This window comes from Gobio gobio (assembly GCF_949357685.1).
Source record: "Gobio gobio genome assembly, chromosome: 8".
In the NCBI taxonomy this organism is placed as follows: Eukaryota; Metazoa; Chordata; class Actinopteri; order Cypriniformes; family Gobionidae; genus Gobio; species Gobio gobio.
This window is the reverse complement of record NC_137114.1, coordinates 40,105,904-40,133,151: the sequence shown is the minus strand read 5'-3', so window position 1 is coordinate 40,133,151 and position 27,248 is coordinate 40,105,904. Positions and strand designations below refer to the sequence as shown.

The following is a 27,248-nucleotide window of genomic DNA, read 5'->3' as shown; positions in this document are numbered from 1 at the left end:
CACTTTCCAATTTGGTAATTTTGTCCTCGATTTATTCCTTGGAAGCAGGAAAAATGGGCAAGCGTAAAGATTTGAGTGAGTTTGACGAGCCAAATTGTGATGGCTAGACGACTGTGTCTGGGTCCGAGCATTTCGTAAACTGCAGCTCTTGTGGGGTGTTCCCGGTCTGCAGTGGTCAGTGTCTATCAAAAGTGGTCCAAGGAAGGAACAGCGGTGAACTGGCGACAGGGTCATGGGCGGCCATGGCTCATTGATGCACATGAGGAGCAAAGGCTGGCCCGTGTGGTCCGATCAAACAGACAAGCTCAAATTGCTCAAGAAGTTAATGCTGGTTCTGATAGAAAGGTGCCAGAATACACAGTGCATCGCAGTTTGTTGCGTATGAGGCTGCATAGCCGCAGACCAGTCAGAGTGCCCACGCTGACCCCTGTCCACTGCCGAAAGCCCCAACAGTGGGCACGTGAGCATCAGAACTGGACCACGGAGCAATCGAAGAAGGTGACCTTGTCTGATGAATCACGTTTTCTTTTACAAAACGTGGATGGCCGGGTGCGTGTGCGTCGCGCTTACCTGGGGAACACATGGCTCCAGGATGCACTATAGGAGGAAGGCTAGCAGGTAGAGGAAGTGTGATGCTTTGGGCAATGTTCTGCTGGGAAACCTTGGGTCCTGCCATCCATGCAAATTTTACTTTGACACGTACCACCTACCTAAGCATTGTTGCAGATCATGTACACACTTTCATGGAAACGGTATTGCCTGGTGACTGTGGCCTCTTTTCAGCAAGATAATGTGCCCTGCCATAAAGCAAAAATGGTTCAGGAATGGTTTGAGGAGCACAATGAGTTTTTGACTTGGCCTCCAAGTTCCCTAGATCTAAATCCAATTAAGCATCTGTGGGATGTGCTGTCTGATCCATGGAGGCCCCACCTAAAGGATCTGCTGCTAACATCTTGGTGCCAGATACCACAGCAAACCTTCAGGGGTCCAGTGGAGTCCATGGCTCGACAGGTCAGGGCTGTTTTGACAGCAAAAGGAGGACCAACACAAAATTAGGTCATAATGTAATGCCTGATTGGTGTTTACACCACCTTAAAGCACACATTTCAATGTCAAGCATAGATTTAGTGCAGGTGTGTATTGATGCAGTATTTTCACTGTGTAGTATTAGCAAGGTGGAAATTGAGATAACGGCTCGTGGATGGGCATTGTCCCGCGGCCACATCAGCCCGTGTGGTATGGGCGGCAGCTGAAGCGGCTTGTCATTTTGGCTGGCTGTCAGTCTGAATGTGTCAGCTGCTCAGCCTGAACTCTGCATGGCCACTGCCTGCATTGCCGCTGTCACTTGCATGGGTGGTTTGTGGGAAATGGAGCGTTTCCAGCTGAAGAGAGCTGCTTCAGTTGTGCCGGTCTGAAAGAGGAGGGGTGCTCTGCAGTAGGAAAGCTTAGATCATGAAAACACAGCGACGGCGAGATGAATCTTGCGTGACAGATTGCAGCCTAGTCAACTCTACGTTGTGCATGGCAGTTCCACGACAGATCTCGCTGTGAAAGGGCATAATGTCCGCTTGCCAACCCAACCCCACCTGGTGCCTTCCACCCGCTCTTGTTGGATTTTGCTCAAGGGACATTGTGTACTCAAACAAACAAAGTCACAGAAACACAAACACTGAAACACAGCGGCTGGTTTAGCACCTGTCTCTCAGACCGGATGTTGAGGGACCTCAAAGTTTTGTCCAAGAACACAAACCAAAGCAGAGACGATGGGGCAGATGTGCCACTTGTAGGAAAATTAAAGGTGCTGTTCCGCTTTCCGTGTTTTAAGGTGCTTTTTTAGATGGATGGCAATGTTTTTTAGGTCAGGTAGAATCTGCGATCTCTGACCCAGTTTGTTTGCTGGCTTCCATGGCAGCAATACCCTGTGTTTTTCCTCCAACTGGCAACCTGTGGTGTCTAAATACTTTTGGGTAAACTGGCAAAGTGTGGTATAGCATAGACCAAAACGAAAACAGACATTTCCACACAGAACACACATTTCAAAGTAAAATAACAGGCTGTAGCATTGCTTTTCAGAGAAACGAGGATGTGAACTCAATATGTTTGCAGATATTTAGGAAACATGCTATGGTATTTTTATGCTTTAATACAGTCAAAAACTTACATACAGCACCTTTAATATGAGAGAAATCCCTGTAGGAATTGAAGCCCCACATTTCAGTTGAAAGAGACATTAGTTTTTGATTGGAGTGCATGTTTATTTACATGGACATGTTGTCGTTTGAATGAACATTGGTGAGAACATTTTTCTTCCGTTTTTGGTTTAATTTATTTATTGAAGATAAATAAGCTAAAATATTGATACCATGACTGGTTTTATTTTTTCATTTGATATATATTATTGATTCTAGGGTATGGTAAGAGAATCCTTTAATTGATAAATTGGTGTTGGTTTTTAGTAATGATTTTTTATGACAACCTGTTTTATGTACTGCACATTTGTTACAGATCCTTTGAATGCACCGTGACATGCTGTCAGGGTTAGAACATCTACTATGACCTATGGAGTACAGCTTATTCCCTTCATCTGCCATATGCAGCACTGCATCTTTGACTCACAATGTCTGAAACTGAAAACCAGACTGTCTCTGACCTTTTAGTGTGGAAAAAATTGCAAATACCAACTTAATATACTTGGTATGATATATGGAATGGTAACATTTAGGGAAAAGAAGCAGGAACTAGAAGTCGTCCTTAATTTCCAGAAATAGGGAATAGTTACATTTAGGAAAAAGCAGCAGGAACTATAAGTCAGGCTTGATTTCCAGCTGATTGTATATTCTGGAATGTGTGCCACCTGGAATCACTATAAAGTTTAATGCAGTCTGTTCACATAAGAGTGTTTCAGTGTTGAAGGTCAGTGATGGTAGTCCAAGACCTTCATCAGTGTGGCTCATCAGAACCATATGGCCGTAAGTGTCATATCTGTTTAAATCCTCCCATCGGTGCCATCATTTTCAAAGCAGCTGTTTCCTAACCTTTTATTTGAGAAATTACAGTTCAATATGAAATTAAGCTCTGTGGAGTTTTTTTAATTTGTGCGATTCGTATAACAAATGGAAAACCTCCTTTGTTCCCTAAAATATTGCATCTTTAAGGTCTGTTTCACACTGGATGCATAAGCAGAGTGTTTTTTTTTTTGTGTGTCCATGTTAACTGATTAGATCATTCACACTGTACACCGAGGCGGCGTGGCAGAGCAGAAGCAGCAGTGCTGTGATCGTTTCGGCACTGAGTCTATTTTTGCTGCGCTGTTCGCGCTGAATTACAGCTACAGTGCATTGTTTTTTGGTCAAAATGGTTAACATGAATAATAACACATTTTTGCATACAATCAAATAAGTGAGGTGTTTCACAGTCACCAGATTACTTTTGTAATGTAAACTAGGGATCGACCGATACCTATTTTTATTTTTTCATTAGCCTTAGCTGATGACCAATACGGGCTGCCGATTTTCTTAAGCCGATATTTGGAGCCGATACTGCTTTTGCTCCCTCAATTTACATCATAAAAATGACACAATGATCATGATGAAAATTTAAAAAAGGAACATTTAAAAACAGGTGAGGTAGAACAAGAAAAAAAAGAGTTTAGTGGTGAAAATAAATATTTAAGCATAAATAAAATAATTACACTATTGCACACAAACAACAAGCAAGCAGCATAATAAAGTGCACACTGACTGTACTATACTTAATTTTAAAACTATTTACAACCTAGTCATTTAATGCTTAGGTGCACTTAGAGGTGAACTATGTAAGATTTTTGCAGTAAAATATATAAAAACCTCTAGGCCAGTGTTATATATTTTGTTCAGTTGAGTACTTTGAATATCACAAATGATTCGAACTATTTGTAAATTGTGAGAAATTGCTATTTTAACCGAGGAACCAGGACATGTGAGGGAGTCGCCTGTCGATGACATCATATCTTCGTTACCCTCGGTTTCCAATTTTATTTAGCAGAAACGCTTTACTCTCACTGCAGTGTCATAGCAGCCGTAGAGCGGACGTCATAACTTCCTTTTCAACACACTCAGATATATCTAATACAGTAAACAGAGTTGCGTTACCTCACTCATGACTGGAAAAGAGGAAGTGGCGCCGGCGACCGTGTCATAATATAAGTCCCGCTGGCGACTGTGCCATAATAACAGTCCCGCTCTTCAATCGCTCCAGCTTTCTTGCTCAGCTGCACAACACTCGGTCCTGCTCTGCTTCATACTACAGTAACGTTAATAATCGCATCCATGAACATGATTTCTGCCCGAGTCTTATCCTTCTCTTATCCTATCCTGACTCTTTTCCACCGGCTGTGAGGTAAAGACCACATGTCCCAAGATTCTGCATTCAAACGTGGCGTCATCAAACTACGCCTTTGTTTTGAACAGGTGACCTCTAGTGGACAGAAAAGTTACATAGTGTAGCTTTAACTTAATCTCTTGTAGAGCAAGAGTACCAGCGGTAATTCAGGAAAAAATCTCCCAATGCTCCACGTGAAACTTCGGTCTTCCAATCTTTTACCATCGTGTCAATTCTCAATTGATTTTGATTAATATGCACGAGGGAGGGAGAGCAAGACAGTTTGAAGAAGGTGAGTGTGCGCGCACGGCCGGAGGAGGGGCTCTCTGCTCGTTCTCTCAGCAACACATGCGACCTGTCAGAAGCGCAACAGTCAGTCTCATCACTCACCGATCAAATAAGGCTTTGGCGGGATAAAAATTAGCTTTGGCAGCGGCCAAAAAACGCAGTATGTGACGGCCGGTGTTGATTCTGTGGCGCACCACCACGACCAGTTAAAAGATGCTTTGAAAGTTTAAAACTTATTGTTGTCTTGAAGACCAGATTCCAGTTATCTGCTGGGGGGGAGGGGCAGTGCATGAACTGCAGCGTCTCCAGCAGATCAGAGCTGCCTGTGGATGCCTGTCTGTAAATAATGCTGGGAAAAAAATATCGGCGAACATAGCAGACTTGTATCGGCCAATGCCGATACACGTAAAAACCGCAAATATCGGCCCGATATATCGGGCCGGCCGATATATCGGTCTAACACTAATGTAAACTACTAGGGTTGGGTACCATTTACATTTTAACCTGAAATTCTGTGTTTTACGATGCTTTAGGGATCTTTACCTCAATAACTGTAAAGAAAATGTAAGTCATTAATAGAAGTGCTATTGACATTATGCCAGAGCTGCCTTGGTTGCTGTCTGCCATTGTCTGTGATGTTTGTATACTGTAATATTTACCTGTTAAAATAGTAGGCTACTAGCTACATAATTGAATTCATAAAACAACCTTTTTTATATTAATTTTATTTATTTATTATTATTATTTTTTTAATTTAATTTCTAAGAAATGCCCCAACAAATTGTGTTGTGTATTTTTTTGGTAATGAAATGAGGACATAAAACATTCATTTAATTTCTTTTAATCATATGAACGTAAACCACTTTTTTTTGTCAAACGATATGCTGCACAATTGACCTATCGGTAAGCCCCGCCCCCCTTAGTTACTGTTGCTAACTCGGACAAACAAACAGAGTTGCTAACTGTCTTACAATGACAGCTGTCAGTGTGAAAACTTTATCCCAAGATGTTTTTGGACACAGAATGTGGCCATCATTCGGACGGGGTCCGCTAATCTTAACTGATGGTTTATGAAGTTTATTACATTGTTTTTCACTCAAAAAAAAAATCATAGCAAGAGTTGAACAAACAAAGCAGAAGTGCGCATTAACGTCTCATTCACAAACTCTCTCTCTCCGTTGCATTATCATTAACATGCATAGCAAATTATACAAAAACAATCATACAGCTACTAACAGTAAACAAACATAAGCCGCGTTTCCACCGAAATTACCCGGAACTATTTGTACCAGGAACTTTTTCTCCCCCAGACCTGCTACAATCTGCGTTTCCACCGCGGTCTAAAGTACCGGGGAGATTAGGCAAATTAGTCCGGTGACGTGGGAATGCGCGTGACTGCTTCTCCCAGTCACCGACGGACATGAATCACTTTTGCACGATACTGTCTGCAACAATAACAAGTGGAGGAGATGCAAGCAGCGCTGCTTTTGCATACACATTACCAACACTGCTTATTTAAATGTGCACTTTCACCTGGTTTGACCATTTTAATGCAAAATGGGATGATGGGCAATCCAAAATCTGAATGTGTTGTAATAGCTCAATTCCAAAACAAAATATTTTCTATAAAAGGATAATGAGGTTTCAGTCATTCATGACAGATGTGTGAAAAGTTAATTGAATGAAAACAATAGACTGAATTAAGCGGTTGAAAGATTAGGTACTAGACTGCAAGTATTTTATTTTTTATCACAATAACATCTCTTAACATTCACAACAACAAAAAAAGTCACATGACTAGTATTACAATATGCTATGCAAATGCTTCATTCAAGCGGCTGGTCATTGTGGCTACTTCTTGAACGACTGGACAAACTGTCCAAGAACAGACAGAAACCCGGTCTGAAAGTCCCTCTGCTTTCTTCCGCTTCTGACTGGTGGAATGCCAGCTCTTGCCTCCTCATCTCTCCTCGGCCTGGCCATCCAGTAACAGCTGCATATATTGGTCAGTTCTTGTCCATGCTGCAGGACGGCCTGGTTAGCATCCTCCATGTCCCTCAGTGCATCAAGAAAGTCACAGTCCCTTTTCCTTTTCTCTAAGTAGAAAAATTGCACTGAAACGCATGGAAATTAATACACAAGGCAACCATGAAACAATAGAAACCATCAATTAATTATTTAAAGTGTTTTCACTACAAATAATGAACAATTGTTTGCCCAGCTTGAACAATGCCCAGTGTGCCATTTTTATCATGGGCAATTTAAATTTACAATTAAAAACAACAAAACTACTCAAAACCATTAAGGATTACACATCAGTTTTTAAATATATACACATTTTTGTCAGCTTTATACCTCTGCGTGTGTGTGTTTCGGCAGGAGACACAGGGTTAACGTACTGGTGACCGTGGGGGAAAACGCTGGTCTCCGTTGCCTGCAATTCATCAGGGCCCCTCGTTACACCTGGAAAAGCACGTTGAAAAAAGTTACTGCAACGTGTTTAAACACTGCAACGAGTTTAATAGATGATACCAAGATGAGATATTTACCTTCAACCCACTCGGATTCCTGGATGGTTTCCAACAACGCACTAGCCGAGTCTTTCGTTACCGCAAGTTACCAGAAAAGGACGGTCTGTGTCCCAACAATACGCCGGTCGGAACCGCTCCGGTTGTTATCCTTTAATTTCTTGTAATCTTGTCTTAATTTCTTCAACTTCTCTCTGCACTGTTTTCCAGTGTGACTGGAACCGAGTCGATATCTTCAGGTAACGTTATACCTTTTCATTGCGGGTCACAGTTTCCAGTTCCCGCTGGATGTCCTCCTCCGCTTACATGCTCAATAAAGCCTGAGCCTCGTCGTCGGTCCATCGGTCGAATTTTTTGTTGAACTCCATTGTTGCAAAGAAAATATTTACTGAACGCAGAACCCACGAAACCCACCTCGCAAAAGACTTGTAAATATGGCGGTGGAAAAAAAAATGCTGCGAGAGCTCAACCAATCAGCATGTTCAGCACCCAAGTCCCACCCCCGAAAGTTCGCGAACTTTTCAAAAGTACCACCTCGCAAGCAGGGCCGTTTGGAGGGGGAAATATTTACCCGGAACTTCATTTAGACCCTGGTTCCTGCGGTCGAAACACACCGAGTTCCCCCCCAAAGTTCCTGGTTCCGGGGTAAAGTTCCTGCGGTGGAAACGCGGCTATATACAGACCGTGTGCCTTTTCGGGGGTGCTAATAAACGGTAAATAGTTTTTGTTAACGTTACGTGACGTGAGAACAGTTAGTTATTTCGGTTTGTATGTTAGCAGGGACTCAGTAACTTTATTCGTAACTTAATGAGAGTATGACCACCAGAAAATCTTCTCAGAATACTTGGAATCAGTGTTAAAGTATCCCAGGCACCATTTTTGTAGCATAAACACCATCAAACCGATGAAAGCTTCGGATTTTCCAATGTACCTCTATGGCGCTGAAACCGAAAGATGTCCGAGTTCCGGTCCCAGCCAACTGATACTCAACTGCCATTGGCTCATCTGCGTTCGAGTGGCGGGGCTTACCGATAGGTCAATTGAGCCTTTATACTGTTAAAATTAAACCACGGAGGCAAAATTGTGATTATTACTTAAAAAAAAAAAAAGTTTTGATCGGGGGACACGCAGGACATGCAGGATTCGTTTGACCAGATGCATTCTCCGGTACCGAGATTTGGCACTGATTGATTTAATGTGAATCGGTACTCTGTAGTACCGACGTAATTCGGTCGGTGCCCTTAAAAGTACATTTTGAGAAGGTTCAGCCTTTTGTTCCACTGACGCACCAACATTGGTTGTGTAACTATGGATGAGGTTTATTTTTCCAATATGTGACTGTTTGTGTCTTTTTCTTTGTGATTGTATGTGTTGCAGAGGATGGAGGGAGATGAAGAGGAGTCCCAGAGGGTGAAGCTGTCAAAGCAGAATGGAGTGAGGAAGAGCGAGTCAGAGGAGGAGCGGAGAGAGATGATCACTCCTGCCTTGAGAGATGCTCTGACTAAACAAGGTACAGCATGACCTTAACCCGGCTGTGTTATTATTCACTCACGCAAAGAAAGATGTCTGTGACAGAAATGAAAGTTGTTGTACAGCGGATATTTGCACAAGTACATACACACTTTTTTCATCAGTCTGCTTCGCTTTTACTTCCACATCTGATATAAAAATTATTATATATTAATATATATATCTGATATTAAAAAAAATTATACAGCTGTTACACTATCGTTCAAAGTTCGGGGTCAGTCATTTTTGTTTTTTAAATTTAAGAAATTGTTAAAAGGATGCAACATAATTTATATCAAAAGTGACCGTAAAGACATTTATAATTACAAAAGATTCTTTCTATTCATTAAAGAAAGTATGGCGGTTTCCACACAAATATTAAACATATTAGGATGATTTCTGAAGGATCATGTGACACTGAAGACTGGAGTAATGATGCTGTGATGCTAATCTACTATATGAGCAATAGTAATAGTGGTCCACCACTAATAAAAACTCTCGCTATTTAAAATTAAACTAGCTCTGCAAGTTCGACAGCTATAGGTTTAAATAAGCTTCTGTATCAGTTAAGCACACAAGCTACACATGCGCCTCACTGTTTACTGTGTCCCATTTCCCTGATGATGGACGGTTGTTTCCTGCTTTTCTAGCTGATTTAATTGAGTATGTCTGAGATGGTTGTTTTCATCTATCAAAAAAAAAACTGGATGCCAAGGCCCTGATGGTAATTAGGTCCTTGGCGCTGACAGAGTGTCACCCCGTTGTTATAAACCTAGTTCCATTTATGATTGTTTCTCATACTTTTGACAGTTTTTGCTTTCCGTAAGTGTTCTCTCACGTTTGTTATTAATAAACTGGCTGCAGAGCTGCAAGTTTTCTCCTATTGTGCACTACAAATTTCACCCCCGTCGCCTGGTTTCTGATGGAGCCTCTTATGGTGTGACTGTGCCTAACGGAGCTTAATGATGCAGCAAAGCCCAATTACTCCTCTCCTGCTGCTGGAGTTCCCTTGAGTTTCTAGCTCCACACCTTTCATTAGCACAGTCTGCCTCCAGCCGCATACACACACTGCACACCAGAGGCTGGCCGGCGCTCACATTTCCACCAAGGTTGTGTGTACTACCAATCAGTGTCCACTGTGCTTGCGGCAATGTGCAACACCTCAGAGCATGTTACTAGTTTAACATGCTTGATATTGCAAGCTCACAATCACTAGAGTCCAAGAGATCTCCACAGTACGAGACACGCATTGAGCGAACATTATCCTGGTAATGGTAAAAATATTATTATGGTAATGCAGTGTGTTATATGGGGAATTTCTCCCAACCTGTCTAGAATGTGTCCAGGTGCCTCATGTATAAAACTTTCCGTAGATTCCATCCTAAAAGTGTGAGTACGCACAAAAGCTAGATTTTGCATAAGCACAAAAGTTGTCAGATTTGTAAAACCATGCGTATGCCAGAACCTGTGCAAAATTCCCTTTATAAAACCCAGTCAGTTGTACTGCATCTTCACCCCGTCTCCTCCCCGAAATAACCATATATGGAGCTTACAACACCTTGTTTTATAATACATAATGTAATCTGCATATCATTTCCATATGAATATTCCCGTCCACATGATACCATGTTTAACAAAACAAGACATTAGGAAAATGAGAGCGTCTCAAATACCTGGCCATTTGTGCTGTCACATTACATTGCTAAAAATCATTCAGTGTCCTTATCTTGTTTAAGAATAATTAAATCAAATTTGTATAAAATGCTGTTCAGAGAAGTTATTTCCTTCAAATTCTATCCTTCAAATACAGTGGTGTTTTTCATAATATTGGAAAGCCCATGAAAGGGGTTATCTTTAGGCTACTGTCTGTGTTCACACGACACCAACAGCACATCTCCGTTCAGCAGAGCTCGTACTGCATTGTCATTGGTATTAAAACCCCCCAATGAACGGTTCGATCACTTAGCAAGTCCTTCAGTGTCTGTAATTATAACGTCTATGTTGGTAAACCATCTGCGTTGACAGAGTCAACTGTGCATTATTGATCATTATTCACATGAAAATATTTATTCAGAATGTGAGTTATGCTATTGAGAACACAGTTTAAAGCAGAATTCTCATGCGCCAAGCAATTCGTGCTTTAGTTAAAACCATTAAAACACAGCATGTCACAGGTAAAGTCTTCAAGTCTTTAAATTAATATAAAAAGTGTTGTAACTTCTGGATAATGATTTCATGTAATTTGAGTGCATATCTCCATTAATGAGAGTGGCATATTTAATCTAAATGTGTATATCAGATGTAAAACAACAGAGTTTAAAGGGTTAGTTCACCCAAAAATGAAAATATCATTAATTTCTCACCCTCATGTCGTTCCAAACCTGTAAGACCTTCGTTGATCTTCTGAACACAAATACAGATGTTTTTGATGAAATCCGAGAGCTCTCTGACCCCACATAGACTGAAACGTTATTACCAGTAAGGCCAAGAAAGGTAGTAAAGACATTGTTAAAATAGTCCATTGGTTCAACCTTAATGTTGTGAAGTGACGAGAATACTTTGTGTGGCCAAAAAATAAAAAAGTGAACAGCGTTGGCCAATAGTAAGCTGGAGTTGTGACGTAGAACCCGGAAGCGCTGCACTGTTTACTACGTGAACAGCGTAGGAGACTGACATGGATGAGAAGAAATTGTTGCATAAAGTTGTTATACAAAGTATTCTCGTTCTGTCTTAGCAACATAGACCGAAGATGAGATGAGGGTGAGTAATTAATAACAGAATGTAATTTTTTGGGTGAACTAACCTTTTAATTCATTGTTTACTTTATTACTTCACTCACTCCAGTAAAAGTGCATGGGCACGGTCTAGAGTGTCTGTACGGTGCGCACATATTTACGCCTAGTTTATTTCTTATAAATCACGATATGTGCGTGGAAAATTGCTTGAACAAATAAGTTGCTTAACTACGCAGTTGTCTGGAGTACATTTTTGCTAGTTTAATTTTTCTCACATAACTCCATAATTTCGATTGCATTAGATTTTTTTTATTTTTATTAATCGAGCAGTCAATATTTCTCATGCTAATTTCACTTTTTTTTTTTTTTTTTTTTACATATAGACGACAGAAAATACAATGCTCACTTAGTTAAGTAGAATAATTGTGAATAATTTTAAATATCTCAATAAATAGCCACCCTTCTTACTGTACATTGATTTTGTGAGGTGTAAATTAACTTGAAGCATTTACAGTAAAAAAAATTAGGATTTTTAGGGGTTTCTTTTTTAATTTATTGTTATTTAATTATATAATGTAATATCTGTTGTCTGCTATAACATGAAAATAGTTTGCTTATCATATCGTAATAGAAGATAATAAATGCACAGTCTGTTATTCACACAAAATAAACCCTCACAGGCTGTTTAAAACACAGACATGAAGAGAAGGGGGTTTTGTATCATATTATTTATATATTACGAATCACATAAAAGTTGTTTATTTGCATATTACAGACTATTCGAATTTTGTCAGTTTCTTAATATTTAAAATGTTTCTATTTTATTTTGGAAGGAAATATAACCTAGACATTTCATCGTAAACTTTACCCTAAATGAAGTGACCTCCTGTTGGTTTGTTTTTGCAAGTTGAGTTGTGAACCGTGAACGCACAAATAAATCTTGCCTGCAGTCTAGATAAGGTTCTGATGTGAGATTATATAACACTCATTTCCTGTGGGGCTGACTGGTAACCTCCTCTCGCTCGCTGTTATTTTTGCTCTTTTAATGATAAACTGAAATGATTCCCTCCGGCATTATTAGCGATGATTTAAAGATGAATGAGGGAGAGCGCTAAAGAACTCTGAGATTGCTTTAATTCACTTCCTTTAACAGCAGAAGAAATACAGCAGCTAGAGCAGGAAAAGAGTGCAAATGTGTTTGGACCGAGTGATGGAGGCTGGTGTTTTTTTTTTTTTTTTTTTCTATTAAAGCCTCTTCATTCACCTCACACCATAAATAACAGCTTGAAATGAAAACCTGAGGTAATGAAACTAAAATCATCCCATAACAGTGCGTCATTGATCTTGTGAAGTTCTGTTTTGGTGCTGTTCGTCATCAGTGGTGTGACGTTTTTGTTCCTGTCAGCTTCCTATGGTCCTGAGAGAGAATATATTGTGAGGAAAAGCTTCATATCTGGCAGACTATCCATGAACTGTGCCCTTGTTTGGTTAACTTTTTTTTTTTTTTAATTCTTTAATTAAAAAATTCTTAATTCTAAACATTTTAGATTGATAACTATTTACATCAGAGCCCAAGATCTGCCCACATTCATAAGATACAGAGAAGAAAAAAGGGAGGGCGGGTGTTGTGCATTATTTAGAGTTATAACCAGTACATCTCAAGATTTAAAGAGGTCTGAGAGTCTCAATAAGGTCCAACCAAAATTGTATTGTCCTTCTGGCGGCGTCATGCACTTTGACTGTGGTACACTCCAAGAGGGCAATGTCCAGCAAATAGGATATCCAGGTAAAAATAGCTGGGGATGATGGCTCCAACCAGAGTTTCAGGATAACCTTTTTGGCAGCTGTAAGGGCAGCAGACAGAATCCTGATTTGATTGACAGACAGTGATAATGAAGAATCGTCCAACCAAAGAAAAAGCACTGGGACTTTTTGGGTCAGAGTCTTTAGAAGATCAGTCAATTTGTCCTGCACTGAGGACCAGAACCGCTCGATTCTTGAGCAGTCCCAGAACATATGCATATGTACTTTGACTTGCACTGTTGCAAAGGTGGCAAAAGGGGTCAGCCTTTCTTTTCGTTTTCTATTATGAACAGGGGGTGGCATATGCCTTAGGGATTAACTGATAATGAATCATTTGGTGAGCCAGGTTTTTTGAGGTAACAAAACAATTTCTCCGAACAGTGTCCCAGCCAATCATTGTGTTAAGTTCTTTCTCCCAGAAGCCCACAGTCAGAATATTTGAGTACTGTCGTACCAGTGATTTAATAAATTATACTCACAATTCCTCTAGAATCCTACTGGAATCTATCCAGTTTATTAAAGGATGAGAAGATAGTTTAGTCGACCAGGGTACACCATACGCTTTCAGCGCAGATCTCAATCTTAAAGGGGTACTTCAGTCTTGGGAAGATGAATGTGTACTTAAACTGGGTCATTTATGTAGTAGAAATGTGAAATTAGTTTTGAATTTGGTGCCTTCTAGACTGAGAAAAGACAGAAAATGTATTTTTGTCTCATGTGGCTGAAAGACAATAACTCCCAGAATGCACTTGCTTCGCTGCTCAACGAGGCAACTCTCCCAAAACCACGGCGGCTACTGGTTATCACTTGCCACCATGACACCGCCCCACTGTGGTTTTGATTTTCATAGTAATCAAATAATTTAGGTCAGTTAGAGAATAAACACTACAATTAAAAACTGAACGTGTCTTTTCAATAAAGTGTGAGTGAGCTGAACGAAAGTCACGGCGCAAACACAGCAGGAGAGCGAAGAGCTGAGGTAAGCGCGGCATTCATTCACAGCGCGTGTCTAGTCTGGCGCGTTTTCAGGTCATGCCTATAGAAGCTTAACTTTCATAGGAATTCATTGAAAAGTTGAAACACTCACTTTGCTTCGCACCGCTCCATTATTAATGCCCGAGCCGAGCGGCCGTGTGCATTTGACCCAATGACACAAATATCGTCATTTTGCGTCATCTGAGGATTTTTTTCCAGAAATAAAATGGATAATTCTCTCATCTCATGGGGATATGAGGGGGGAAAGTACCATAATTTGAATATACTACCGGGTTTCTACTGATCCAAAGCTTAATGCTAATCGCTGAAGTAACCCTTTAAGTACAAGAAAAAGGAGACTATGTCTGGTTAACCTTGATATATTAAACTTATTTAGAACAAACATAATTCCTTTTATGGATATATTGTCAGTTAGGTAGTCAGTATCCCCAAATTTGAATTGGATTTGTTGTAGGTGTTGCTCAGCATGGTAAAATGTTTTTCTTCATCAAAATGTATAGGTCATTTGCCTCTAAAACAATTGTGCTGGTGGCATAAATAGCTTTATCCATTTAGCCAAAAAGCTGTTAAGTCATTGTTTTAGGCTGTTGCTGTTGTAGATAATGAACCCTTAAAGGGATAGTTCACCCAAAAATGAAAATTACCCCATGATTTACTCACCCTCAAGACATCCTATGTGTTTTTGACTTTCTTCTTTGAGACAAGTGCAATCGGGGATATATGAACTAATGTCCTGGCTCTTCCAAGCTTTATAATGGCAGTGAATAGAGAATAGAGATTTTGAAGCCCCAAAAAGTGCATCCATCCATCATAAAAGTGATCCACACGACTCCAGGGGTTTAATAAAGGCCTTCTGAAGCGAAACGATGCATTTTTGTAAAACTTTAAAAACTAAAATAACTGTTTATAGACATCTATTGTGGTATTTAAAATTTTTATTAATTTCTTGTTAAAAATAAATAACTAATAAATATCACTGGTTATTCATGAGTCATATATTGGTGCATCTATGTAAGATATAATAATTGTTGTATTGATTTAGAGAGAAGTACTTTTAGTATTTTACATATAATTGCCTGTTGGCTCAAATAATATAGTAAATATAATAAAAAAAATGCATGCTTTTTAAACTATTTCAACTACATCATTATAAATACTGGGATTTGTATATCAAATCTGATCAAAAGGCTGGAAATCTCGAAGAATAATCATTTTTTTTAGCTATCTCACCTGGTTGTGAACTCAGTTTTTAAGGCTCACTGATGTGTCAAGTGCTTCAGTTTCTATGCACATGAATCCTCATTATGTGAAGATTCAGCATGTCTCGACTTTCGGCTGCCCAAATATAGAGCCTTCATAGCTGAAACCAAACCTGCTCTCTGATCCCGGCTCTATCCAAACAGATGCAGTTCTTCAGAGAGAGAGAGAGAGAGAGAGAGAGAGAGAGAGACACGAGCGAGCGCCTCTCCTACATCCTCAGCCCCAGCGAGCTATTTGCAGACATAAAAGACAAGAACATGTGTTTGATGTGGAGTTTAGCTAATGAACATGGGAGAGAGACTCAAGATTGGAATCATTATTATGGAGCTTCTTTCCTTCGGTTCTTCTAACCATTTGCACTCCTTTCTGCACGTAGACAGAAATTGTGAAAAAGAGAAGAATTCACCAAAAATGAAAATTGACATTGTTTACTCGCCCCCAACCACATTTTCTTCTTTCATCAAATACAAAAGATTTTTTTTTCTGTATACAACAAAAGTGGATGGTAATTTATTAACCCACAAAAAGGACAAAAACTAGTCCTTGTTGATCTTGAGACAAATATAATGATGTTCAGTGAATAGTGAACTTATCTAGGTCTGTATGCATCACAAATGATGACATTTAAAACAAAGTTTGGGTGAACTATCAATGCAGTTCCTGTTGGAGGAGAACTAAAGCTCTCCCAAAAACCACTTGGCAGACTAGCTGTGATGTGAACTCTAACAGCCCTTTCAGCACAGAGCGATGCCTTTATATTCTGCGTTTTATTAAGACTGCTATAGGGAGTGATGGTTTCCCCAGTGATGGCCCTTACATGTGGATTAAAGTCTAAATCGAGTCGGATTCCTCAAGGGGACGCAGCGCAGTTGTGGGAGAACGAGGCATTGGACCTTAGAAATGGGCAGACTTCAAGTGCTTAACTGGAAATGTGCAGGCTTAAGCATATTTGGCCTTCCAGACTGCTTATGTATTGAGGAGCTTTGTTGGAAAATTTCCGGCATTTCTCCTGCTAGATGTTTAAGATCCTGAGCAAACTGTAAAATGGAACGTTTTGTGCTAGTACAGGGTGTACATTATAAATGCACCCTTTTTCATTGCCTTCTATATCATCTCTGATGCTAAAGATTAGGGCTGGGTATCGATTTAGATGTTCCGATTCGATTTCGATTCGCAAGCTCTCAAATCGATTAGATTCCGATTCTCGATTCAATTTCGATTCAACTCAATGAATATAGATTTAATTAAAATAGCCTACTATATTTATAAAAAAGAACAGTGAACGTGAGTTTACAAGTGGGTAATTAAAACAAAATTAAGAGCCACAAACCACAAACCTAACCTGTTAAATACAATACAATTTTGTTTTTATGGATATTTTGATACTTATTCTAAAACATAAAAAGAATATTCGATGATTTTCAGCAATTTTCAGTAAAGGACAAGCATTTCTTGCGATTTAGCCCACCGTCATTCAGACTCTGTCCGTTTTTATGGAGGCTTTTTCCTCCAGGGGCGTCTGTGCTGTGATTCGTGCCCCCGATGATGAATTATATTTGGTCACTATCTCTGTTATTTGCGTGCCTTCCTTAGATGCGATTGCCATTCGATTTTATCTTATCGACAAGCATATATGCAATACCGGGCAGGATCGACTGGAAACCCCCGGGGGAAAAAAATAGATTCTTGGCCTTGAGAATCGATTTTGAATCAACCACATTTTAAAAAACGATTAATCGAAAAATCAATTTTTTTGCCCAGCCCTACTAAGGATGTTAAATACTGCCGTTTTAAGCTACTGTACTAATTTTGTGAATTAAAATAGTGTTGATGTTTTCAAACGTTTAGTTTGAACATGGTAAAAAAAAAAGATATATTTTTAAACAATTTAAAATGTAATTTATTACTGTGATGGCAAAGTTGAATTATCAGCATCATTACTCCAGTCTTCAGTGTCACTCCCTCAGAAATCATTCTAATATGCTGATTTGCTGCTCAAGAAACATTTCTTATTGGTATCGATGTTGAAAACAATTGTGCTGCTTAATATTGAGGAAAGCCTGATATGTTGATACGTTTTTTTTAATGGATTTTTTGATTAATAGAAAGAGATATAACCTATAAATAAGATGTTTTCAGGACCTAACCAGCATCCCAGAGGTCCCTCCTCTATTATCATGAGCACTTTTTTTCTAATTCAAACAGTATACAATGAAAATATATCTTTCATATTGTGCATTATAACACCGTGATGCCTTAATTCATAAACTATTTACTTTAGATTAGGATAGAAAGTATCTGTAATTTATCTGTTTTTGACCATGACATCAAAAATAAATACAAATATATAAATGTATATATTAAAAACAAAAACATTTAGAAAAAGTATAATGATCATTAATTGGTAGCAATAATTGATTAATTGTTCCTGACAATAGGCAAACCATATTAATGAAATTTCCAAACTCTAAACTCAAACATGTTGGTGACTAATTGGTTAAAATAAAAATACTAAGCATTTTTCAACAAGTGTTTTTGATTTCTTTGCTTAAAGGCAGGGTAGGATGTTTTTTTTTGGTCTCTTATTAAGGTTATTTAGCTTAATCAGTTCTAAGAAAACTTGTTAATGTCTACATGCCTTGTTTCCAGGGTATAAACTAATAGGAAGTCACTCTGGGGTGAAACTGTGTCGTTGGACTAAGGTAGGTTGTTTTCTCCTATTGATTTTTTTGTCAAGACTCTTTAGCAAGTGTCTCTTTTAAAGCAGCACAATCTTTCCAGGCAGGAACAGTTTTTTCTTTGTATAAATGAAACAAATGTTGCCCTTTTTTTTGTGTGTTAGTCAATGCTGAGAGGGAGAGGCGGCTGCTATAAACACACCTTCTACGGGATTGAATCGCATCGATGTATGGAGACCACGCCGAGTCTGGCCTGTGCCAACAAATGTGTTTTCTGCTGGAGGTAGGTGAAGGTTTTTTCCATTACTATATATATAAAAATAAATTAATACTGAAAAAATGTATCTATTATTGCTCATATTTAGGGTTTCAAATAACTCCTAAGTATTAAATATTTTGTGCGCAACTCCACCAAATATTGTATTTTTATATAACAAAAATATCCACTTCAGCTACAGTGTAATAATAAAATTTAAATTAACCATTTGATACAATGCACTTATTGTGTAAATACATGTTTTTACATTGCACCTGTATGTAATTATAGCTTTTATAATTACACTGTTAACCCTTCCCTTACACCATAACTCACCCTTAAAGGGATCGTTCACCCAAAACTTCTGTCATCCTTTACTCACCCTAAACCTGTATGAATTTCTTCGTTCTGATGAACACAAAAGATCTTTTGGAGAACGTCGGTAACCAAACAGTTAATGGGCCCTATTGACTTCCATAGTTATTCTTCATATTATCTTTCTTTGTGTTCAGCAGAACACACAAACTTATACAGGTTTGGAACAACTTAATGGTGAGTAAATGACAGAATTAAAAAAAAATGTGGGTGAACTATTACTTTAAACCTACCCATACCACCAAACCTGTCCCTAGCATTATTCATATAGCAGCAAAAGTGTTAGGTAACACTTTATATTACAGTATCCTTGTTACATATGTTACATGTACTTACCATAATTATGCATAATTACATGCAACTAACCCTGAACCAAAACACTAACCCTATATTAAGTGCATGTTAATTAATATTACTCGCTTAAATATATTATTACACTGTAACAAGGACACCTTTAAAATAGTGTTGCAATACAACAAGTGTTCTTGTTGTATTGCAAAACACAAAGTACATTGTAACTAACAAGTACTTTTTTGTTGCAAGTAGTTTGAGACCTAATATAAAGTGGGACTAAACAATGGGTTAAAGGTTAAAAAGTCATACTTTTCAAACTGTAATTCAAAATATCAACCTGTATTATGCGAGATGCCTGAGCAAACAGCTATGATGTCCATCTGAATGAATTGTAAGTGCAACGTAGATGCACTGCTGATTCATAGTGACACTTGTGAAAAGAAGGTAGTATTCGATATTCCTGTCATTGGCTGTGAGGCTTTATGTCGGAGGGAGGGGGGAGCTTTCAAAGAGCATCAGCGCACCTCCTCTGAAGAGTGTATATGGGATGATTTCCACTGTGTGTGACCCTTAGTGGCCTTCAGTACAGCACAGCTTAAAGCTGCAAGATGGACTTGATTTAAAGACTGAGTGTGACACAAACATCCACCGATAAACTAACAGGACACTGTGTCTGTCCTACAGCTCTGGGGCAGGACATACTGGGACAGTCTCCAATGCACAAAACCCAACTTCTGTGTCTGTAGTTTGAGCTGCGCTGTCAGATTAACGCAACAGATTGAGGGTGTCTTAGAGACTTTGATCCTGCTGTTGAGTAAATCTGTCATTTCCCATCCATTTTTCTCATTGAATCAGCTGATTTTGAGGCGTTATGGGGCATTATGAAGAAAAATCGTCATCTTGAGATTGTCAGTGAAATCTATTTTTATGCCCTTGTGTATGAGCGGTGTATCGGATCTAGTTGTTGGCATCGTGGGTTGTGTTTTGTGTTGTGCCGCTGTGACTCAGAGCGTTGCGCTAATCAAATTTTTCATCCGTTTCGTTGCCACATGCTGTGAGCATCCTCAAATGCCACACAGTTAATGACATAATGCAAATAAATGTGCTGAAGAAGTTTTAAATGCAAAAGTCGTTTAGTCCTCCGCTTTCATGGAATGTGATGGAAATATTGAACTTCGCATAAGAGGAGTAATTTGGTTAAAAGTGGCACTCGAAATTTATGAGTTTGAAGAGGCCTCTTCATATGGACGGGTTGGATAATTTAGGTGGTGTCGCCTGAAACTGAGCAAAGGCATTAGAGGGAAAGCTCTTAAAGCCATCTCAAACATTGGCTCTTCAGCCCAGGAGCTCATCTTGATAAAGGCAAGAGGGCAAAAAGATCTAGCCTGTTTATTGTTAATTCTGCTAGACCAGGAATAGGTATTTATTTGTCTTAGACATCATCAGTGTGTTTCGTTCTTGGTATTAATTCATACTAATGGTAATATTTAATACTATTAATGGTAGTTTTTTTTATTCTTTTCTTTTTTCCGTATTATTATGGTATTATTATAATATAAATAAAATGTATTTAATTTAAATTAATATTTATTTTAAGTTTTATTTTTACTCAGACATGTTTTGGTTCCCACATTTGGTACCCACAATTTTTTAAATTTGATTTTATAATAGATTTAAAAAAATTCTCATTGTTTACATAGTGTTTTCACAAATTTTGGATATGAATGTGTCACCGTGGCCTAATTATGTTATATTTTACATGTTTAGTTTTTATTTATTGATCTATGAGTCATGGATTTTTAGAGACATTTTTAGAAACATGCCTTGCATACCCTCATGATAGCATTTATTGAAATTATTTATTTACTATAACCATATAAGCTTGCAACTAAAAACGTAAGCGGAAAAAACAACCTGCTTGTAGACTAGTTGTTCAGACAACCCACTGACTTGTCAATTTTAAAAATGTAGTTTTGCACATCCTCATAATAGGATTTGGCTCTACCCCTGGTGAAGTGAAGGGATATGGCGTCACATCCAGCGTTTTCACATCTCCTGTTGCTATTTATGGCAGGGGAAGGAAGTAAAGCCACATTGCCTGGCATTTATGCCCTTTTATGTGATGTGAGAGCTGTTGAAAGGGTCACAGGATGCTAATTTGCAGGCAGTGGGGGTGCAGGTGTTGTTCTCAGGGGAATGAGATCGCGGTCCAGGGCGTGTAATGCTGTGACTGTGCCGTGCTGACAGGAGCTGTCCTCTCTCATTCTCTCTGAACAGACACCACACCAACCCGGTGGGCACAGAGTGGCGCTGGAAAATGGACCCGGCCGAGAAGATCATTCAGGAGGCCATGGAGAACCACAGGAACATGATTCGGCAATTCAGAGGTAATGGCTCCCCGGAGCTCCACTGTCTGTTACCTTCAGCTAACCTCTCCTGCTGCCTTTAAACAAACAACGGAGGATTAAAAGGCCATTTCATTATAATAAAAAAAAAAAAACATTGTCCATTATTTTCAATTGCAACCAACCTCACACCAAGTTTGATGTAAATAAATGACAATAGTTGTTTTGCACCAAATTCGATGTGAATTTTCTGGTCCGTGTTTAGTTTTGCCGTACAAGTGAAATGTCAAAAAACCTGAGCGGAATATTAAGGCATGATGTAAATAGGCCTTCACATTGTAATTGTACAAAAATAACTGATAACACTTTACAATTAAGTCTCAGTTGTTAACATTAGTTAATGCATTACCTGAACATGAACTAATAATGAGCAATATATCTTTTTTTACAGCATCTATCAATCTTTGTTAATGTTAGTTAATAAAAATACAGCTCTTCATTGTTTGTTCATGCTAGTTCACAGTGCATTAACTAATGTTAACAGCTACAACCTTTGATTTTAATAATTTATTAGTAAATGTAGGAATTAACATTACCTAAGATTAATAAATGCTCATTTAAATATTATGTTCATGTTAACTAATGTAGTTAACTGATGTTATCAAATGAAACCTTATAACCTGTAAAGTTGCAATAAGGTTTTGTAAAATAAACAAAATTTTACATAAAAGGTTTTGTAAAAGGTATTGTAAAATAAAAATGTACAATACATTTTCTTTTCCTATTGTTTTAATAATTGGTTTTGGTTCCCCAAGTATTACCCACATTTATGTAACTTTGAAAAAAAAAAAAATATATATATATATATATTTTTAAAGGTTTTTGGGGTTTTCCCCTCCCCCTAATATTTTTGCTCCAGTATGTTTTGAATATGAATGCGTCATGGCCTGAAAGGTTATTACTTTTTTACTATTAATTAATTTTCATGTATTACTTATTACTTTTTTTTTCATTACATTAACATTTTATTTTTAAAACCATATAATAGCTTTTGTGCAAGTTTGATGCAAATAAATGGCTTAAGTTGTCTGTGCACCAAATCCGATGTGAAATATTTTGGTCTGTGTTAGTTTTTGGTGTTTCTGGAACGTATACTGTTGTGCAGAAAATGTACACCTGCTGTTAATAGGCCTTTACACTGTTACACTTGTACAGAAATAACGTTTTGTTTTATTTAAATCCTTTTCCTCAGAGGCGCGTATCCAGTTGGAAGCTATTCAAACATTGTGTGACATAACACTATGTTGACGTCTTTACACTCTGAAAACCCTCCCAGATTCAGAGATTGTCCAACAGACACTGGGGTATATTTAGCTGTCACTACGGTTTGCAGAAGGCGGTAACAGGACAGGCTCTAAGTGCAGTTCGACTGGGTCTAATTTATTCATTTGCACCCTGTCACTTTCTTCACCATCTGCTGCATCAGATCAGTAGTAGATCCATCAGCTTTCAGCAGCATTAAGGAGACTGGGTTTGTGGCTGGATTGGTTTGACAGGCCGAGATCAGATGGAAAGGGCGTTTTGCTGAGACTTTTTTTGTAAAGCAACAGTTGAGAGCTTTCATTTGCTTGTGTTGCAGATAATTCCCAATACAGTATTTAGTATTTAGGGGACATGGACTCAGTTTTGTTTTGGTTTGTAAAGTGAAAAATTCTTTAGCCCTATTTGGATTTCCTATGGAAAATTTGTTTCACAGATGCGTGTTGTGATTTTGATAACATTTGAATCAAACAACCTTGGTAAAAACAATGATCTAGTGTTTTCATTCCAACTTTCATCCTCTGAGAAATCTAATTCTATCTGGATAGGAATGCCTGTGATTGTGGTATTTCATGTTAGTACATGTTTTTTGACCTTGATCAAATACCATAGCGGAAGCTAAATCGGCATTGGCTATCATTGAATTGCCTTCATATGCCAGAATATGCATCTTCATTATGAGTTTAGAACATTTTGCAAATCCTTTCCTTAATTATACATGTAATTTTAGAATATAATCATATATATGCATACTCTCTTTATTTCAGTTGGTTTTGTGACTTCACACATCCAGATCATAAGACCTTCCGTAACTTACATTTTTCTGAGCTTCAGTTGAGGTCGCAAACAGAGTGCAGAATTGTCATTTGAATTTAAACGGTAAGAAATTCATGTAACTGTAGTTTTGAAATTGAGCAAATTCCCAAACCCTGACTGATTGTAAATTTATTTGGATAAAAACATCAGCTAAATGGCAAATTTCCGTGTTTCTCAGAGCGCAAGTTCAAGATTCAAGATTCAAGATTCAAGAGTTTTATTTGTCACATACACAGTTATATACACAATATACAACTGGCAGTGAAATGTAAACAGGTCCGCTCCATGGACAGTGCAAATAACAGTTACAAGAAATTAAGATAGAAATAGAATAAAATTAGAATAAAAAGTATTAACATAAGTAGGATTATAAATAAATCAAGTAAAGATAAAAATGGAAATAAGATAAAATAAAAATATAAAAAATATGTGGATATGATAAGTGAGATAAACTGTAGACTTAAAAATAAGTGGTTAACATAAAATATATATATATGTATATATAAAGAAGTATAATGTGCAAGGTTTATTACAGGTTGTTACACAGTAACAATAGGAACGTAAAGTGCAGTGCAATGGCAGTATATGGATGTTAATGTTTAAACTGGATGTTTATGCGTGTGCGGGGTGAAGTGAAGTCACGTGACTGAGTTCAGGAGTCTGATGGCCTGGGGGAAGAAACTCCTCCTGAGTCTTTCAGTCTTTGCCATCAGGCTACGGAAGCAAGTTGTCATAGTTGGGTTAAATATTATAGCTCTGAATGAGAGAATACATTAATTCTTTGTTTGTGCGCCCATTTGCTCAAATAGCAAAAGACCACACCACAATAGTGATTTCACAACTTTCAAGAAGAGGGAAAAAATTGAGTGAGATTGATAACGGCATTCAAAAGAGAGAAAGATGTAAATTTGTACCATCACTCCCATAGACGCTGTATTAGAAACACCCTCACAGCAGCGCTAACTTGTTTTTTGTAATTTGATGCAAAGTAATAAAATACAAAGTATTAGTGTTATCTGTGTGTGTGTGTGTGTGTGTGTGTGTGTGTGTGTGTGTGTGTGTGTGTGTGTGTGTGTGTGTGTGTGTGTGTGTGTGTGTGTGTGTATATATATATATATAAAATGAAAATACAAAAAACGTTCCAGGATTTACGATATTGATGACCGTTAAAACGAGTCCTCACAGTCTGTGAAAAGGGTCTATTAGTAAATGAAATAGTGGAATAAATCGTGCTGCTTTTCAAATGTTACTGCCAATGGAAATCATCTCTGTTTTGATGGCAAATTCTTTGTAGAAAATGATGTCCTCCACTCTTAAGGCTATTTTTGCAATGACATACCAATACTGTGTCATAAAACTTTCTAATGCCAGCTAATTTCCTCCTCCCGTCGGGACGTAACGCATTCCTGTCTCTCATTCCTCATCTCCACAATCAGGTGACGTCAACTCATAATGAGTTGTGATTTCACTGCCAGTTCCAGAGTTCAACTTCCATCTCAGTGCTTTGGTGGACATCTGGATCAGACTTTTTTTAGGATTGAGGGGGCACACCAGATGGGTTTTCAAGAACCTTTAGATGGGAACTAAATCCTTTTGTTCTTTCTTAGCGTTTGAAGCGACTCCCTCAACATCACTGGTTTTGTTTTACCTCACTGCCTTCATACTCCAGAATATGGGGTGATTTGGAGACCATTTTTTCCCTTTGTCTGCAGTAGTCTGAAAAATTAATCAGAGATGTCTAGCGTAGATGTCTACAAAACAGATCTGGAGCTAAGAGAGGGAGTTTTCTGATGATATCTGCTGGGAATGTTATTAGGTGGAGTGGCACAGTCCCAGAGTCAGTTTGATTCGATGTTATCATTCGTAAATCAAGGTTTCTGCTTCTTGAAACTTAAGGCATTTGTCTTTGATCATCTGCTTTGGGTACAGATGTCAAACTTTTGTATTTTTGTGAAATGAACATTGCTCATGGCCTACTGATCTGGTTGAATTATTTTTCAGAAATCTAATAATGTTCCTGTCTAGCAACTTCTTTTCCTTTTGAGTTTCGAGAAATAGACAGGGAATGTTTTGATAAAGCACATATTTTTTTGGTCTAAAGATTAGCACTTTTGATGCATCTGAGCCAGAGAAATTGAGGCTCTTGATGGAGTGTCTGAGTTAGTGCCAGATGTGTGTGTGCAAGTTTGTGTGTGTTGCACCACCTCCGCATCCTCGTCTTGGTCTCAGCGTCCTCTCAGACTTGGTGGCACAGTTGACATTTAGCAGTGACATCACAGCTGCTTGTAGCAGAAGTAAGCCATGATGACCCAGGGCTGAGTAAACAAACGCACTAGCAACTGAACAGAAAGAGCGGATGAAAGGCCAGGAAGCTGTGCCGAGGGTACAGAGCACCAAAAATGGAGCCAGACTCCTCAGTGATCAAGAAAGAGAGAGGCAAATGTTTGGCTACTAGAACTTAGATTCTCAGTCTGATTAGAATACAGTTTAAGCATTTTCTTGGCAAGATTGATAATCGAGTTTGCATGGAGTCCTCTGTCCAGTTTTTTGTTGTCTTTTTTTCTTCCCCATAGGTACATTTTTATTATTTTAGTAAAATGTTTCATCAAACTATATTGAATTTATGACCAATTTTCTCCCTCTCTTTGGTATTAGAATTTAATAAAGTAAAGTTTTATGAAGTTTTTCAAAATTTCTCCCATTTTAATTTGCAGAGACCACTTTTAAGCTATTTATTGATCGGTTGAATTTGCACAAAAGGGTAAACACTGTGACTCAGTGGTGCTTTAAAAACTTTGCCATTTGAGGTACTCAACCTAGAGTGTGTTTCATAGAAAACAAGTTTCAATGTTACCAATATAGTTCAACAATTCTGTGATTTCATGAAAGCATCGTTCCAAAAAAACATTCGCAAACAACATAAAATTTCTGTGGTTGGAACTACGTCTCTCAGCCTGTGCATAGTATTCCAGAAAGCAATGTTAACTTAACATCACAGATACCCTAAAAAGCGCTATACATATAAATGTGATACACTCTCGGATGATTAACACAAACCTTGCTTACTCTGGGTATATTCACTCGCTCACTCGTTTACATACACCTTACAGAATTTGCTAAAAGTTAATTATTTTAACAAAATAAGAGGGATCATTCAAAATGCATGTTGTTTTTATTTAGTATGGTCCTGAATAAGATATTTTACATAAGATGTTTACATGTAGTCCACAAGACACAAAAAAGCTGAATTTATAAAAATAACCCAGTTCAACATTTTACACACCCTTGATTTATTTTTAATACTGTGTGTTGTTACCTGGATGATCCACGGCTATTTTTTTTGCTTTGTGATGGTTGTTCATGAGTCTCTTGCTTGTCCTGAGCAGTTAAACTGCACAACATTCTTCAGAAAAACATCAATTTGAACAGGATGAAGATGTGTACATTTTTGTTTAAATATCATATTTTTTTCATTTAGTACTGCCCTTCGGAAGCGACAGAAGATACTTACACGTTTCCCAGAAGACAAATTAAGAATTTACTTGATCTTCAAATTAAAAAAGATTTCACCCCCCTCCGGCTTCCCCCGCATGTGCTACATTCCTCTGAAGTAAAGTAACTCTAGAGCATAACCTGGTCTGGAGCAGGTAATGTTGAGGTAGAAAATTGCTATGGCTAATTGCGTA

At 38.2% G+C, this 27,248-nt stretch overlaps 1 protein-coding gene across 1 annotated transcript in view; it reads left to right on the top strand.

Moving 5' to 3' along the window:
* Positions 1-27,248, top strand: part of tyw1 (tRNA-yW synthesizing protein 1 homolog) — a 77,829-nt gene that overhangs the window by 11,677 nt on the left and 38,904 nt on the right. The window contains exons 8-11 of the mRNA XM_079824458.1: positions 8,553-8,685; positions 18,128-18,180; positions 18,321-18,439; positions 21,359-21,468. Coding sequence (XP_079680584.1) covers positions 8,553-8,685; positions 18,128-18,180; positions 18,321-18,439; positions 21,359-21,468 — 415 coding nt within the window. The remainder of the gene's footprint in view (positions 1-8,552; positions 8,686-18,127; positions 18,181-18,320; positions 18,440-21,358; positions 21,469-27,248) is intronic.